Raw genomic sequence first — 18,411 nt, forward strand, 5'->3', positions numbered from 1 at the left:
AGATCAGAATAAAAATTCAAACAAAAGAGAAAACAGATTAATCCCTTCACAACAGGCCTATTCTCACTGTTTTCTCCTATTGATGTTAGGGGTCAGCTGATTATTTTGCAATGGTGTATTGAAAAAGTGGACTACAAAAGAATAATGTAGGCAAACAGTTCAGCAAAACAATGGCTCTTCCACACTGCTCTATGGGATGAAAGGCAACAGTGGGAGCTGAATGTGTAGAGTAGCAAGGAAAGTAGCCATGTTCTGGTGCTCTCTGCCTTTCCTGGCTTCTAGGTCACAGCTCAGTCTGCTCATACTGGGTCAGCTCTTGAAGCTGTACATGAGGATGTGATGGAAGCATCCCAAGGCAATTAGATTGGGGAAAGTCACCCTCCCTGTCCCCAAAATGGTTCTTACAGCAAACTTTTGTGCTACTTCACAAAAATAACTGCCTTTCTTGTTTTTCCCCTTTCCCATTCACTTCAATATTCATGCTTAAAGTCAGGCATGTGATTCAATGCCTTGCTGAATCACAAGACTATCTGTGACAGGTTTCAGAGAAGCAGCCGTGTTAGTCTGTATCGGTAAAAAGAACAGGAATACTTGTGGCATCTTAGAGACTAACAAATTTATTTGAGCATAAATGTTCGTGGGCTACAGCCCACTTCATCATTTCTGAAACCTGTCACTATGCAAGGCACTGCATTTAGCCGTATGCAGTGGAAATACATCAACTTCATGAAAAAACTCGTACTGTATGTGTGTGTGTATATATTATATACATATACATACGCACACACACACACACACACTCTTCTTACATGTTCCATTCTATGCACCCGATGAAGAGGGCTGGAGTCCACAAAAGCTTATGCTCAAATAAATTTGTTAGTCTCTAAGGTGCCACAAGTATTCCTGTTCTTTTTAAACCTATCTGTGGTTCCTCCTGCAAGGAAACTAATTTGTAACATTTTGTGTTAGTATCCTTTATCACAGCATCTGCTCATTCCTTTAAAACATCACACTACGTACAAAGGAGACTACCAACATTTTTATGGCTTGTTACTGGATTAAATAAAAAACTACTATTTCTTTATTAAATATACTTGTCAGATGGGGCAAGGAGTGAAGTTGCATAATTACCTAGTTCACTTTAAAAACTTAACTGGCTGTAATAATTTCACTCTACAAATATTAATCAAATCAAACCTCAAGAAAAGGTGTTTTAAGCTAATTAGAAATACAAAACCAGGTCTTCAGTTGGTGTAAATGGGCAGTGCTGTATACTATAGAGTTAAAGAGTCTTCCGTGATAATACAACATTTAAAAAAAGTTCCTCCAAAAACAACGGCTGTTTGACAAGCGTATTTTAAAGGCCTGATTAGACAAGTGAAGTTAACTGCAAGTTGTACAATAGGGAGTTTAATGCAAGGGGCTGATAAGTCTATGTGATGCTAGGCTGAGAGTCATTCAAACACTATTCTTTGTCCTAAACAGACAGTATTTACAGAACTGAGAAATGATTCCGAAAACAGCTAATACCACTGGGTTATTATAAAATGCACCCTACCTCATCATGATCTTTTTCTAGCTTAATTTTTTTCATACAGTGAGTTTAGTGCTTGTGAATGAACAAAGTATTTTGATTTTTCAATTCAAAACAATTTTTCATTTGAAATTTTACTTCAACTTTATTTTAAAAAGGTAAAAAATAATTCCTTCAAACACAAGAACATAAGAATGGCCCTACTGGGTTAGACCAAAGGTCCATCTAGCCCAGTATCCGGTCTTCCGACAGTGGCCAGTGCCAGGTGCCCCAGAGGGAATGAACAGAACAGTCAATCATCAAGGGATCCATCCCCTGTTGCTCATTCCCAGCTTCTGGCAAACAGAGGCTAGGGAAACCATTTCTGCTAAACTAAATGTTTTATTCAACCTGAAACTTTTTCAGTTCACTAAAAATTTAATTTTTTTCTTTTGGGTCAACTTGGGTTTCTTTTTTGTTTATTTGTTTTTAATTTTCCCATTGGCCAAAAATGGGGGGTGGGGGGAGGGAGGAAAGAGAATCAATTATTTGCACAGCTCTAGTCACTAATTCAAATACTCTGACAGTAGCTTCTTTGAATCTAGAAGACTGATATCAGTGACAAAGGCAAGAGACTCCAGAGTCCATAAGACATTCTGTTTCTTTTTGTTTTTAAAAGGAAAAAAGAATCCACAACACATCATGGGAGAGTTTGGGTCCTCTAACATGCATCATTCTTTTCCAGTTTACACTCCCACCTTTCACCCTCCTTCCCCCACTGGTAATATTTATATTTCTGTTCAATACTAGGGTATACCTCCCCACTCCTTACATCACATGAAAAGTGTACGTGATACTTTCTTTCATTCTTACATATAGATTTAGTGAAGGTCAAAAGAGGACAAGAGCTGTCTAAGGACTTTAGTGTGTTTCAGAGGAGAGTAATGCAAGCAGGACCGGAGCCCCTGAGCATGCTGGAGCTGCAGCTACACCACATTTAGCTGCTTGAGGTGAGAGTATGAAAAGGGGGAATGAAGTTCTGTGAACTACAACAATGCTGGCAGCTCCAAACTCTTCCAGCAGCTGGTTCCTTGTTAAAAATCATGACCATTTTCACCCTCCAATTAAATATTTTATTTAGCTGGGCTGATAGTGAAGATATAAAGAAAGAGTACTGAGAGGTGTGGGGAAACAGCTGGTGGGACTGACTTGTGTTGAGCTGGGATGAATGCTTACTGGTGAAGATCCTGCACTGCCAGTGATGAGAATGGAACTGACCATTAGGGCAGTGCAAGCAGCTCAGCAAGGTGGCCTGAGACATATCCTGTTGGGTCCATAGGCCTACCATGTTAGAGCTGGTGATCTCCAGCCAAGCCTGCATGCAAGGAGTGGAAATCCACTGAGATGGGTGTAGTGCTGGAGTGAGGCCTCAAACAAGTATCTAACGAATGGCTAGTCTTCTAACAGTTTGGATACATCTGAACCAGAAGTAGAAAATAAGCCCCTTTTGATGCAGAATCCAATTCAGAATCAAAACCACAAAGGGGTTTGGTCAGATCTGGAGGTTCAGATCCTCTCCCACCCAAATTCAACAGAATTTTGGATTTCGGCCCATCTCTAAACAATTGAGTGGTTTCTTCAGGGAGCTTCCAAGAAAGCCCCTTGTTGTAATTTTATGGATGTGCAGCTGAAAACAGGAAGCAGACACGAGTTGGGTTTTTTACATATTCATTCTATCCATACTAAAATCAGTCTCATTTGAGAAAGGCAAAAGCACACACACACACACAAAGGTTTAATTCAATGAAGCCATTCTAGGATTAAAGGAAAGAGGGGGAAAAAAACCGAGAAACAGAACAAAATATTTTCTGCTTACCAAGGCATAAGCCGGCCAATTTTTGTCCGTTTACTTTTGCTAATAAAAAAGCCAGCAACAGGATCAGTAACTGCACCCCAGGCTTTGCCAATGAACAGCACCAAAGAGGCATGAAATGGAGTAATCTGAAAGTATAGACACAGTGCTCTAAACAAGATCCATCATTCAATGAAACAACATAAAGTAACTTTCCAGAAAGAATCTCAGTGTAAAGTGTAGTGATAGCTCACTTACAACACACATCAACTACTATTAAAAAACATAAATAAATAGCCCTCCACCATCAATGCACCTTGGGAGACAACGAATTAGACACTGAGATACAGGCACTACGCAAGAGAGAATGTATGACACTGGGGAAAGGCCAGGAGAGAAAGATCATAGGTGAATTTAATGCTGGGAAGAGGTGTCAGCCAGACAACACTGGAGACCGAAGTCTGTGGTTTAATCATAAAACCAGGTACAGCGGAAGTGAAGGCAAGGTAAGCTTCTCCCACAAGACCCCATTTCTGAATTTCTGCTCCTGAGCTGGAGCAGACAAGCGTATAGTTCATTTCCCATGCACATTCAGTCCTTAGTATCTCTACTGAGATTACCTATAAGAGTGCCAACTGGTGCTAATTGTGAAAGTAGTTTTGGCATGATGGGCTTATTTCTACAAAGAACTGAACTGTGACTACTACAGTTAATATTCCCAAATAATACTGTTTCTTCTGAATGCTTATTCTGTATTTTCTGTACAACATTTCTGTATGCAACTTTTTTTCCAACTAAACCCGAGTGAGATTAATTTGGATGACTTGGAACACATCTAGTTTGTTTGTTTCTTAATAACAGTTGGAGTTAGAGTCACCAGTGAATAATGTAAACTGTTACCTTTAAATCCAGTATATGCCAAAGAGCAACAGAAGAGAGCACATTGGTCAAATGAAGCACATTTTAAAGTTTTCCCACATTAAAAAAAAAATAAAATGGAAAAAAAGAAATTTACCAAGCAAGTGTGTATTTTTCAGATTATGATTAATTATGTGAGATGTAGTCATCCCTGCATATATCTGTACTGAGTGCAAGAATTCACATATAAACAACAGAGTCATGGGGGGTGGAAGAGAGCAGGGGACACGTAAAGTGGGATCTGCTGTAGTTACCTGGGCATTGCCTTGCCACCAAGCTAAGTGACTAGAGAGTCATTTCAACATGCCTATCATCGGTTTTGCTCAAGCCACATCGCCTTAAAAAACAAAACTTTTTTTGAGACTGGAATTGCATAACAAGACTGCTTACGAAATCTTCTGCTCTTCAGTGTTTCAATAGGAAGTGAAGAGCAAAGACAGACAAAGTGAGGATAAGGTTTGAAACGTCAAGGATATACAGCATGATTTGTTAAAAGCAGACACTGCACACATTTGGAGTGCATATACGATACAAAATTTATTCCAAGTTATGTTAGAGTTAAATCATAGCAATTGAAAAGTTTAATATTAAATAAGAGCTGGTTAAAAATTTTCCATCCAAACTTTTTTCCAACAACAAAAAATGGTCTTTATTCTTAAACAAATTGATGCAAATATTTGGGTTTTCCCCCTTTGGAAAAACTGAAAAATGTTCCCCCCAACTTTAAAAAAAAAATCATTTCTTTTGAATTTTTTCCACCAAAAATATTTACTATTTTCCATCCAGCTACACTAGATAACAGCAGGAGAAGGGATTTAAGAGGCATGGATGAGGGATAAAAGGTATAAACTTCCACTGAAATTAGAAATGAAATAGTCAATGAGCCAAAAAGATACAGATACAAGTGCTCAGATACTGTGGTGATGAGGGGCACGCAGACAGCTTCAGATGAGAAGGTTCATGCGCTGGCATTGCTCAGATAACACAAAGGGATAGCAAGGAAACAGATTCTGGACTAACTCATAGAGCAGGAAGGGAAAATTGGAGAGATTATAAACTTTATAGCATGGGATCTATCTCTGTATACATGTTTGCACAGTGCTTAGCATGACCAGGGCCCTAAATGCAATGATACAAATATTAAAATACAATAGGGCCAAATTCATACCTGCTTATAAGAACGTGCAATTCATAGCTCCTTACAGCAATTTTGAATTTGGTCCAAGGTTTCTAGGTGATGTGGGGTTATATACATACCTAGAGAGGTTATGAGGGTAAATTAGCTGGATGGAATTCTAATGGTAAAATTGAAGGGTTAACTCTGAATGTTAATTTCTTGGGAAATGGCTCGGATTGAATATAAAAGATTTTGTACAGTGGGCTTCATAATCCCACAGGAACAGCACAGCCAGGATTTGAAAGAGAATGGCTCAATCCTCTGTGTGGGGAAGAATTCCACATAATCCCTGAAAAATGAGGTATTTGACACCTAAAAAGTTGACGGGAGGGGGAAAAAGGGGAGCTCAGACCTTTGCTGGAGAAACTGTGGAGCAAATGGCTCCTTCATGTTTATTTAATGGGACTGACAAACAATTAAACTAATAGGGACCAGCTAATCCAGCACCATTACCATCCAATCTCCATACTATTACATTTATCAAGCATAATTACTAAATAAGTTTTGTCATTAAGCTCAAAAGAGTTTCAGCAGGGGCTGAACAATTAAAACCAACAACAGAATATCGTTTAAAAGGTATATTAGTTGAATTATCTTAATATTAGATTCAGGCAAATTAAGTAGGTGATGACATCATAATTGAACAAAGTTGGAGCCAGAAAGCACTTTGTGCATTACTTACATGTGCTATATCTAACAGGTAGATCTGTAGAAAAAAAGCAGTGGCACTTGTTGCAACTTGGTTTGGAGCACCTCCTATTGCATAGCATAATTTGCTGCAAACGGAGAGTCTGTCTTCCTGTCTGAGCTGAAACAGAACAAGAACAGACAAGTTAAGAGAAAATGCAAAACATTAAGAGTAAACATTTCACAGGTTTATGGTTAAACTCATATTCAGGCACTTATTTAAGTGGTCTGAAGTTCCGCATTTTCATAGATGTTGAACATCCAGAAACCCCACTGACTTCAATACTCAGCACCACTGAGAATCAGGCTGATTCCTTACTTGAACACTGATTCAGCTTTCGTGCCTGTTCCAAGTTACCAGAACTGGAGTCCAGGTACACTGACTTCCCGTGAGCTAATTCTGAAAAGTGCACTTCTTATTGACCGCAAGTGGGCATGGACCATTCAAGTGCAGTGAGTCCATGAACACATGATAAAAAGCAATCAGGCAGACTTTCTCGAGTACTGAGACTATCTATAGGGCAGCTCCTGGGTCTTGGCTGACTTGCTGAGGATTGGATTTCTCTCTGCCCAAGAATGAATTATTCAGATGGCAAAATGTTGAGTAATTATTGGATGCCAATTTGTTTTGCTTATATATGTATCTATTCTTTCAGACCACAAAAATCAATAAATAGTCTCATATTATTCTAAGACAATTTTCAGAAAAGAGGGATGGTCTTCTAGTTAAGGCTCTGCACACACCCTCAGAAAGTCTGGGTCCAGTTTTTGAATTACAGGATGGTTGCAGGACTCTGAGCCCCCTTACTTCTTCCAGGGGCTACCTGACTTCCGTCTTGTGACCCCCTTGCTTCTCACTACTATTTAAATTAAAAAGTAAGCTGTTTGACTTTCAGAGTCCCTCCAGCTGTTTTCTCCATACCATGAGCACTGTTTGGGGCCAATTCCTCACCCTGCCACAGAATTCCAGTGTGACCTTGGGCAAGTCACTTAACTTCTCTATGCCTTAGTTACTCATCAGTTAAAAAAAATAGGCAGAATGGGTAGAGTTCTGAAAAGAATCTAACTGACTTCAGAGACTAAGTCCTATTGCTTTTCAGTAGGAGTTATGCTCCTAAATCACTTATGCACTTCTGAAAATTTTACCAGGAGATACTTGTCCATCTTTGTTGAAGCACCTTGAAATGTATGGATGAAACATGCTAAGCAAAAAATACCTATTAGACTGAACGTAACTGGCAGAAAAATCAAGGAACAGAATAAGTTATTGTACCCTATTATGAAAAATAATAATTCAGAAACAAAGTGTTAGGAGTCTAACAGATGAAATATAATGTGTTTTCACAGGGGAAAATGCCACATTACTGGCAAATGATTCTAAAAGCTCTGATTTACTGTATTAGTGTTAGCTGAACATAGATGGGAAATATCCACACGCTAATCTCAGTATAGAGTGCCAGTCACCATGGGGGCCACACACTAAGATCCTGACTAAAACTATTTCTGACAATTCTAACTGTTAAATTCAATCCCTCTTTAAAAAACTGTTGATCCTTTTCAAGTTCCTTCCAATAGCAATGCTAATCCTAGGTCTGCCTTGGTTGTGGCCAAATATCTGGATTGAATGTATATAACCTCATGCTTCCGCTGCAGTCAGATTAAGATAATAAAATGATGAGGCTCCAGTAAAATGCTTTATTATTCTGATATATATTACCTATTTCTGAAAGCATTTTTAATGTATCAGGTTTTTTGATTACTAGGTGATAGTGTACTTACTGATAAAGAACTAATAGACAACAGAATCTTTCAAGATCTGGCCCTGCTCCTTTGAACTATTCTATATAAATAGGTGTAAACAAGTGCATTAGTTTTATGAAAGTCCTTTGTTTCTGGTGATGTCTATACAGATAAAGAGCAAGATCTCCATGCACAAATCACAGCTACTGGTCTAACTACATCTCTGACTTCTCTGGGTCTCTTTGAGTACATGCACCTCTCACATCTTGGGCCTCAAACTATCATCTCTCTCGGAGTGGAATTACACGATTCTTCCACTCTCCGACCATGCCCTGAGCAGCAGTCCCCATGTGCTAACCATGATTACCTCAGCAGGGAATCCTGTTAGGTATAAGGTTCCTACCTCCCCTATTCTCCCAACACAGAGAGCATTAGCGTGCGGGTGACATAATCTGTTCCCTTAAAAGACAGTTCCTTTCCCTCTGCTTCAGAGAGACTGTCCTTTAATAGCTGCTCAATCTTTTTCATCACCCCCCGCCCCGGTCCAGAGACAAAGTCACTTTTTTTTGTTTATAGCCATCTAAACAGTCAGCTCGCAGCACAAGGAAAACAGTTGTATTAATCTGGGCTGGAGCCTGGAAGTAGTCCGTCATCCTGTAATTTTCCACTAAGTATTTATTTCTTGGGAGGCTGTTTGTCAGGATCCATTGTGTTGCTTTCCCACATGTTTTTCCAACAGTCCCCTATTCAGCTAGACCAATGCATTAATTCACTTATATTGAGTTATTAGACTTTCCTGTACAGTAACTTCACCTCACTGCCTAGGTGACGTATCGTATTCAAAATTATTATATAGCAGTTCCAGTCCACCACAGTTAATATTTAAGAACTTGAAATTAGAATAGTTATATTAAATTGTGAAATAATTAGCAATAAATAAAAAAAATTAATTAGACTTACAGACTTGAGCAACTCTCATTTCTCCAGTCAGCTTCACGGCTAGAAAGTTAAGGATCTCAATACTTTTACATTTCTGATTAAGAAGTCTCATTGAAATTCTACTCACCTTCTAGATACTGTTAGGCTGCTTGGGTAGCATACTTACAGATCACCTTCAAGCAAAGTTAACATTTGTGTCTCAGCAGCAGTTAATGGAGGCTTTCACCTGTGACTAATTTTGTTTATAGCTATGTATGCCATTGCTTGAATAAAATGAGCAGCTGGAATCTGATTATATTCAGTACAGTATCACTCACTTATAGGGAGTTTTGCACATTTAAAGCTCTGCTCAAACAATTCTCATCTATCCTTGCAAGCAATAAGCCACATGACAGATGAGGAAACAGAGGCAGAGAAGTTAAATGACTGGCCAAAGATTCAGTAGGGATTAGAACCAGGTTTTCTGACTCCTGTGCTCATTCAACTAGACTATGTTGCCTCTCATAGCCTTAGAAAGGGGCAGTGATGTCTGCGGCAGTGAATCTAGTGGTGAAAGTAAATGGCTGGGAATTCCTAAATTCTAACCATTGCTCTAATGCACTCTGCTGCCTTACTTTCACCATCTGTACAGTGAAGATACTACTTCCTCCACAGGAGACTTCTTGTTTTAAGAGTGTTGTACATTAGGGGGAAAAAAGAGCTCGGAGCAACACGCTGAGATGAATACTTTTGGAAGTGTCATACTCGGGGTGCAAATTCCCGTCCTTATGTTTAATTTTCACTAGAGATTTAATTGGCCCCTGACGCCTGAACATACAGTTGTGCATTACTACGTGCTTAAACATTGCAAAGGGAAACTGTAAGCCCACATTGAACAGCCCATAGGATTTACAATGGGACAAAGGATGGTCTTTTGGGTAGGGCTCTGTCAGACTTCTTCAGTGGCCTTAGGCAAAATACTTAATCTTTGAGCCTCAGTACTCTTATCTCTAAAATGGGAACAATAACACTTCCTGTCTCCCTATGTGTCTTATCTATTTCACAAAGGCAGGGACTGTGTCTTACTATGGGTTTGTACAAATGCTTTGCACAATGGGTTCCAGATCTGGTTGGCACCTCTAGATGTTATCGTGATACAAATACATTCTTTTTATATAGGATGAAGTGCATTGACATTTTCTTGTAAAAAGGCTTAGAGTGATAGGTCTTTACAGGACAGAAAGCTGGATTTTTTTTAATATTGCCTTTTAAATATAAGGATAAACTGCAAGATTCCACCCTTGATTGCCCATTTGAATTTTTTTCAACATGCACTTTAATCCTTTCTTCCATACTAGCTGTATGCAGAGAAGAAGCTCCCTGCAAAATGCACCAGGCCACTGCATTATCCTCCTTTTAACTCACCTATGATGAGCCAGTTGTGAAATACTTGACAGTGAATAGGTAGCTGGGGTGCTGTGACCACTGTTTATTACACTATTGATAACTGTCTCACTGTTATCTTACGCCCCACCCCTATCTATTATATCCACCTATTGACTCATCTTAAAAAGTTAGATTGCAAGATATAACAGGCTGGGACCAAGTTTCAGTTATTTGTTGTATGGTGCCTGTCATAAACAGATAGTTAAGGGTTAATGTCACTTTTACCTGTAAAGGGTTAAGAAGCTCACTAACCTGGCTGACATCTGACCAGAGGACCAATAGGGGAACAAAATACTTTCAAATCTTGGTGGAGAGAAGTCTTTGTTTGTGCTTTTTGTGTTGTTCGTTGTTCGCTCTTGGGGCTAAGAGGGACCAGACGTACACCCAGACTTTCCCAATCTTTCTGAATCAGTCTTTCATGTTTCAAAATTTTAAGTAATAGCCAGGCAAGGCGGATTAGTCTTATGTTTGTTTTCTTAACTTGTAAATGTGTCTTTTTGCTGGAAAGATTTTTACCTCTGTTTGCTGTAACTTTGAATCTAAGGCTGTGGGGGTCCCTCTAGTCTATATGAATCTGAGTACCCTGTAAAGCATTTTCCATCCTGATTTTACAGAGATAAATTTTACCTTTTCTTTCTTTAAGTAAAAGCTTTCTTTTTAAGAACCTGATGGATTTTAAAACAAAGAAAAATCAAAGGAATTGAGTCTGAACTCACCAGGGACTGCTGGGGGGAAAGGAGGAGGAGGATGGTTAATTCCTCCTTGTTTTAAGATCCAAGGAGTTTGGATCGGTGTGAAGCCTCTCAAGGCAACCCAGGGAGGGGAAAATCTGGGGGGAAAAGGAGGGGGATGGTTCATTTCTCCTTGTTTTAAGACGGAAGGGGTTTGGATGTGGGTTCCCCAGGGAAGGTTTTGGGGAAACAGAAAGTGTGCCAGACACTAAATTCTGGCTGGTGGCATCATACCAGATTTAAGCTAGTAATTAAGCTTAAAAGTGTTCATGCAGGTCCCCACTTTTTGTACCCTAAAGTTCAAAATGGGGGAAAAACCTTGACAGTGCCTAACACAGTGACCCACTGGTCTCCAGGAATTAAGTGCTATGCTTGTCTCCGTTTTCTTTTGTCAGCATTTTAAACTGCACTCCACCTCAGAGGCATTCAGTCCCAATTTCTCCTTGTATTTGTTTTGCCAGACTGGGCTGTGACATTAGTGGTAGGCTCTGATGAATTGCACCCAAAGAGGTTTCTAATTACTTTGGCATTGCTGAACACAAATCATTTATTGCAAGAGAATCCCAGGTTAGATTTTCCCTCACCATCACTGAGCCTGCTCACACCCAAAGCACAAATCAACATGATAAGGGGGATGCAAAGCCTGCATTTCAGATCTGTATGAGATTCTTTTACAAAGGTTTGCAAGCACATGATTTTAAATCAACATTACTTTCATCCTTCCTTCCCTTTCTCACCTTCTGTTTCTGAATGCCACCCACCCATTACTTCTTATCTCAAAAATTAGACTCTGGGCTCTTCGGAAGAGGGACACTTTCTGTGTGTTTGTGCACTGCTTAGCATGATAGGGCTCTAATTCAATATGGAGCCTTTAGGCACAGCTGTAATAAAGATAACCATAATAGCTCTTAAACCCATTTTTTTTAAACAGGAGAATTAGGCATTCAGTAAGTTCATTCTTCACTCACGCTTTTTTGGATTGAAACAAAGTCTGGCTAGCTTTGAGAGATTCTTTACGTTGTATTTGTACAAAGTTATTTAAGTCAGGTTGCTTCTACAGATTGTTTCAGAAGCAGGGTGAAGAGAGAGAAAACTCCAGTCTGAATATTTATTTTTAAAAATGGGAGTGAGGGGAAGAGGAGAAGGGCAAGAAAGATTGAGCTTCTTTCCTTATTATCTTCAGATCTACTTTGAAACCTTGCACTTACTACGGTACAGTTAAACACTGTACAAAATACAATAATGAAACAATAACACATATTTAAGTTGAAGGCAGGCAAATTCAAATGAGAAATGAGTAAATTTTTAATAGTGGGAATAATTAACTATTGGAACAATTTGGGTCATGGTGGATTCTCCATAACTGACAATTGTTATATGATGATAGGATGTTTTTTTCTAAAATATACACTCTAGGAAGTATTTTAGGGAAGTTTCTATGGCCTGTGTTTATACAGCAGGTCAGACTAAATTATCACAATGGTCCTTTCTGGCCATGAGATCTATGAATCTAAGGTAAAGCAAGAAGTTTTAACACGGAAAATGAACAATTCCACTTCTGAAGTAGAATGGTGGATGTTTTTTTAATTTAAGTAAGTTTGAAAGTCTCTCTAATATATAATAGTGTCTTTAATCTTGTAACCGAATAACTACATCTCATTTTCTTGGGAATTTTATTTCCTTCACAAATGTGAACTGAAACTGAATAGAATATTAGTAATAAGTGTTTGTGGGTACAGAAGACAACTAGCAAAAGCAATCCTCTGCAACTGGAAGAAGATATTTCAGTAGCTGGATGGACTGTGGCTGGGCGTACACACATTTTGTCACAAGCTCTCCTTTATCAAGCAGGTCCAGAACAAAACCAATAGTGGTTTAAGAGGAATGGGAAGGGATGGCAGCAGCTGAGACTTTCAGATAGTTTAAGTTGAGGTTTATCTGATTCAATACATGATGAGAAACTTTCCCAGTATTATGCTTCACCCCAACCCTGTCTCTCAACATGAGTTTAACTCTGCCGATGAATTTGCAGAAATTAAAGTGATGGCTTCTTCCATTTTGATTTTTTCCCTTTTAAAAAGTTGTGTTTTTTTCAGTCTGGATATGGCATATTACAAAGCTGTATATGGTGTTACCTATCAGATTCCAGGTTATAATGTATTACTGAGTAAATATTTAAGATGACATTTTAACACTGCTATCTTCTGTATAGCAAGGTTGATATTTCAGCTTTAACTGCATTTCCCAATTTGTGTGTTTAATTTCTCACACCAGTATGGAACAATAGTCCCATTTTTAAACTGAAAGCACATGCTCATATCTATACAGACAAATGCACACAGGCTGCAATTTAAACAGAAATATTCATCTTCTTTTATAGCTGGAAAACTGCATTCTAGGAAGATACAAATACTTCCTGGAATATTGTTAGATTTCTCAACACACACTTCTCCAATCATATGCTACAAACAACACAGTAAAGGGTTCCCCCAAAAATGCCACCCTTCAGTCTGTGACTCTTGCTCAGTTGCAGGGGAAACATGATCACAAAGAAGATGGATGAAAAATTACTCCATTTCTCCCCCCAATTATTACCAAGGAGCGAGACACACTGGGCATTTTAATCCTGAAAAAAGATATCCTGAGTATAGCACAACATTATGGGATAAGGGTGAAGAATTTCTGTGGAAACACTTTGAAAATATCTGAAGAAGAGCTCTGTGTAGCTTAAAAGCTTGCCTTTTCACCAACAGAAGTTGGTCCTCTAAAAGATATTACCTCATTCACCTTGTCTCTCTCATATCCTGGGACCAACACTACTACAACACTGCAAACACTGAAAATATCTAGCACTTGGGGAAATATGATCTATGCTAAAAATAATACATATCTAATCTATCTATATATATCGTGTTCTCTCAAATCCCAGTGGATAAAATATCTCTGACATAGAAACCACTCCAATTCTGCCTTCTCTTTGGTGACAAAGTTCTCAGATAAAGAGGCATCTAGAGTTTCTGATTCCCCCGAGGAAGTGCTACCTCAGAAGCTGCTACACAAGACATTTATTCTTGGAGGGGCCGGAATTTAGGAAAGGTGATAAAATTACATTAGGGCAACAACAACAAAAAGTCACTGTTCATTGAGGAGCTGAGTTTCGTTCACATTGCACAGGGTGGGAGTCCAGCTAAGACTATGATCACTGGAATCCACTCAAGCATCGCAGCCAGCCAGTCCCTGTAGCGGGAACAGCAGTGCGCTGGCCGGAGCTCATGGATATTTCTAGGACACTGTAATTAAGATTCTCAGGGAGGTCCCTAGCGAACTCGTCCAGATGCAGGCGCGGGAAAGGGTCTAGAGCAAAGGAGGTCGGAGCATTGCAAGCCCCGCAGCCCCGAGGGGCGATGCTGGGGACCCGACGGGCAGCTACAGCCGCTCACCTCTTCTGCTGACCGCCTGAGCGCTTGTTCCTGCGGCGGCTCCTCTGGGAGAAGGGCGGCCTTCGGCGCTGCTTTCCCAGGCCCGTCGCCCCGCTGCGGGGTGTCCCCTCCAGCACCAGCCATGCCCCAGCACCGCCGCCCCCCGAGCCGTCCGCCGCGGGGCTTTTCAGCACCTGCCAGCCCGGGGGGCGGGGCCGGGCCGAGCTCGTAGCTGCTCGGGGCCCCTCCGCAGCCATCGGAGGCGCGGGAGAAGCAGTTAAGGGCCGCAGCTCCCTGGGGAGCCTCGGGGGTTGCTGCTCTTGCCCCGACACTGGCTTGAGAGCGAGACTCCCTGCAGAATCGCCGCACTCAGAGGCCCCCTGCTAGCATGCTCCGGGCGCGGGAAGGAGGAGCTGCTGCAGCCCCAGTGCAAAGGTATCCAAGCACCCCCATCTCGTTAGCCCATGAGGCCGCGCTGGGAGGGCGCCTGCACCTGCCTGACATGCACGCAGTCGTTTCTCTGTAAGATGCCCAGGCCGCATCTCTTAGCACGGATCAGGACAGTGAGCAGCGCACTTTGTTTGGACACTTTCCCCAGCAGAGCTGCAAACCCTGAGCCACGGGTAGAAGGCGTTGTGGTGTTCTTCGCCTTTAGGGAAGAAAAAAAAATAAACTCTGTCCAAACAACTTGCAAAATAAGAAGCCCAACTTTATTTTACTGTAGCGAGGCAAGATGCTTGCAAGAGACGTCACAACGCGGGATAAATTGCATAGAGCGCCGGACTGTACACCGTCAGCATTTCCTATAGTCCCGTGGACAGGGCCACAGATCTGAAATGCTAACGCCTTTCCCAATTCCTGCGCTGTCCACAAACGCCAAAGTTAGGGCTGCACGACCCTGCATTTCATCTCATGCGTCTTCGGCGCTTCCCGCCCAGTATTTGTTTAAGTGCAAGTTTTAGAATCGTCCCACGTGAAAGACCCTTTTCTGAGAGGAGGTGCCCTTGCCTCGTCGCTGTAGCTTAGCCACAGGCACTGCAGAACCCCGTGTTAAATTGCTCTTGAACTAAGGCTTGGGGAATAAGAAGGCACAGTTCCATTTTTTCCCTCTCAAATGTAGTTTAAATTAATTTAGTTTCAAATATTAACTAGCGCTTATTCTAAATATTTATGATACTTGGGCTTCAGGAGGCCGCCTGCACAGTTATATTCTTGTTTTAAAACTCTCGGGATCATATTACCAAAATAATTTAAGAGCCAGATCCGACCCATATTCACTCATAACGTGGGTATAAGAAAAAACGCCTGCAATGTGTGCCTTTTTAAATAACCAAGCCATCCAGCGGCACCATTGTTAATCACAAGGTGGCTTTTTAGGTGGCTCTAACACAGCAGCTGTCTGTCAGCCCACCTGTTTTCCAGCAATGGGACAATCAAAAATAGTCACCCAAGGCTGAAAGGTAGCATGGGTGTTTTAGCGCCATGTCAACGTTATTACTCCTAGGGGGAGGGTGCTTTTCGAGTTACTTATTTTGTTTCTGTACAACAAATTTTCTATAACCAATTTTGCTCCCCTAGGGGCAAAGGAATAATGTTTCTGCTTTAGGCATGAAACTAAATGTACTGATTAGCAAAGCTTTGCAATAGTTCCTCTAACTGGAGCCTTGGACTGGATGTTAGTTTGAAAGAACTTCAGGTTGCAGATGCAGAGTAAGACTTTTTCACCCCTTCTTTTTTTAGAATAAAATAGGGACTTTTTTCAGGGGAAATATTCATAAACCAATCCACATATGTGGCACCTGCTGGCCAGACTGATTTTTAACAGATCAACTACTGTAATTATTTAATTGAATTCAGTCTAAACAGTGGCTCCCTGGCTTCAGAACAGCCATAGCAAACTAAGCAATAATTTTTGATATTCAACCCCTCTGCAACCTATATTGCCACAAATGGTTGTAGCAGCAAAATTTTCATAATCTAAATAACCAGGCTTTTCAAAGAATTACCTAGACAGGCCAGCATGATGAGTTCAGACAGTATGATTTATTTTTCATTCACCCAGTCAAATTCAGGCTACAATTTCAGTTTCAAATTTAGAGTCTAGTCCAAAATCCATTGAAGGCAATAGAAGTCTTTTCAACAGGCTTTGGATTAGACCCTTAAAATGCCTTGCACTGGAGGCTTAACAGATGGTAAATTTAGTTAGTCTTTATTTGAGCCACTCCCCCAGCATCTCTACCCTTAACCCAAATGTTGTTCTAGAAACAGGCTAAATTAAGCAAAAGTCCAGTGCCTCATTAAAAAGAAAGGAAAAAAAAGGATTTTCTTAATGCAGCACAGGAAGCAATTTCTAATTTAGTTTTAAAGTGTTTCCAGGTGTTGAAATACAGAAGCAGAGGAATAATACACAAATGCAGATGTCTGAACTCATTTTCAGTTTCTTGCTTAAACTGTACCTTGGGGGGGGGGGAGAGAAGAGGTTACTGTATCTTTCAGTCATTTTGCTCTAGGCCATTTTGACCTTCCAAATTATGTTAAGGCTTTGGATTCACAAACAACCATCACATTTGTACTATTTAAAGTCTTTTTTGCAACTGAAGCCACGATCATTGTTTCAAGAAAATGCAGATTACAATCCATCACAGAGCCTGTAACCAAACAGGGATACTCTAGTCTTTGTAGGGAGTAGCAGCATAAAAGTGAACAAATATTGCAGTATAGTAACATACACTGCTCCTTACCCTATTACCATGTTTTGGAAAGAACAACTGCCTACATTTAATCTGATTTTGTGTACTTCAATAGCGTTGCACTAACTTTTCTTACCAAATGTCTACATTGCATATATATCTCCCCTTACCTAAACATGAAGAACTCTGTGCAGCTCAAAAGCTTGTCTTTTTCCACCAACAGAAGATAGTACAATAAAAGATATTTCATATACAGATGCAGGAGCAGGATACTGCTATTTACAGGTGTCATGCACATTCTATGTAATAGAACATTTGACATCTTATGATCAAATGCATGCATTTTCCTATACTCATAGTTTTATATTAGAGATTCAAATGCATTGAATTTGAGAACCCTGTGTCTTAGAGGCAGCTCTGCAAATTATAAGTCAGATATACCACAGTGGGTGTCTACTGTACTATTTTTTTTTTTTTTTTTTTTTTTTTTTTTAAAAAGGAGCGTACCTGATTTAGTTCCCCAGTTCTTACCAGGATTGGAATTAAAAGGTTTTGCACCCAAAATTCCATTTTGTTAGAAAATGAAAGGAGAGTGGTTTTAGAACCCTTAATAGCATCAGCTTCAAAAAGAGAATGCTTGCAACTGAACATTCCATGTGCTGTGTGTGCTTACAGGAGTCAGGAAGTGAAATTAACAGTAAGCAAAACTGAGGTGTACATTTGTGTTATCCAAACTGAATGAAGCGCAAGTAAGTAACAGTTAAATGGTGCAAAATAAATTTGTACAAAAAAAACGCATATTTTAAAGATACATTTTTTGAACTTGTCTCTCCATTGAATGAGTATTGGGAAGCTAAATTTCAAACCATACCATTCATGTTGTCTAGACAGCTTCATACATACCTCAACATGGGTGATGCAGCAAAAAAAGCAAGTCATCCAGGGTTCAAGAATTCTTCTGTTTATGCAGAACTAAGTTCACTGCAGTGCAGTAATCTTATCTTTCCCAAAAAACAAACCCTCTCACTTAACTGTAGTAAATAAAAAGTACTAAACCAAACAATTTCCCTTTTTGAATGCAGCACAAAACCAGTTATTCTTCATTGAAGGGTCCGGGGGCGGGGAGGGGGAGGGAAATCACATTTAACAGAACTTTATGGCTCCATTCCAAATCCACACACTACTGAACTTAATGATTCATGCTAACTATCTAGCAAAACTGTATGCAAAAATCTACAGTCGTTATATTGGTTTCTCAATAAGTACTGTATGCAATGGGGACATGAATTAAAAGCAGATGATGGGCATTTTTATAAGTTG

At 40.0% G+C, this 18,411-nt stretch overlaps 2 protein-coding genes across 6 annotated transcripts in view; both read right to left on the bottom strand.

Moving 5' to 3' along the window:
- The window catches only part of MFSD2B (MFSD2 lysolipid transporter B, sphingolipid), a 64,003-nt gene extending 45,629 nt beyond the window's left edge, over positions 1-18,374 (bottom strand). For all 4 annotated transcript variants that reach the window (XM_032784868.2, XM_032784870.2, XM_032784871.2 and 1 more), the window contains exons 1-3: positions 14,423-18,374; positions 6,143-6,268; positions 3,390-3,514 (exon numbers count right to left, since the gene is read on the bottom strand). In XM_032784868.2, coding sequence (XP_032640759.1) covers positions 3,390-3,514; positions 6,143-6,268; positions 14,423-14,545 — 374 coding nt within the window. In that variant the 5' untranslated portion in view covers positions 14,546-18,374. The remainder of the gene's footprint in view (positions 1-3,389; positions 3,515-6,142; positions 6,269-14,422) is intronic.
- UBXN2A (UBX domain protein 2A) overlaps positions 1-18,411 on the bottom strand; it is a 368,202-nt gene that overhangs the window by 318,430 nt on the left and 31,361 nt on the right. The window lies entirely within an intron of this gene.

Source organism: Chelonoidis abingdonii, chromosome 3, assembly GCF_003597395.2.
Source record: "Chelonoidis abingdonii isolate Lonesome George chromosome 3, CheloAbing_2.0, whole genome shotgun sequence".
In the NCBI taxonomy this organism is placed as follows: domain Eukaryota; kingdom Metazoa; phylum Chordata; order Testudines; family Testudinidae; genus Chelonoidis; species Chelonoidis abingdonii.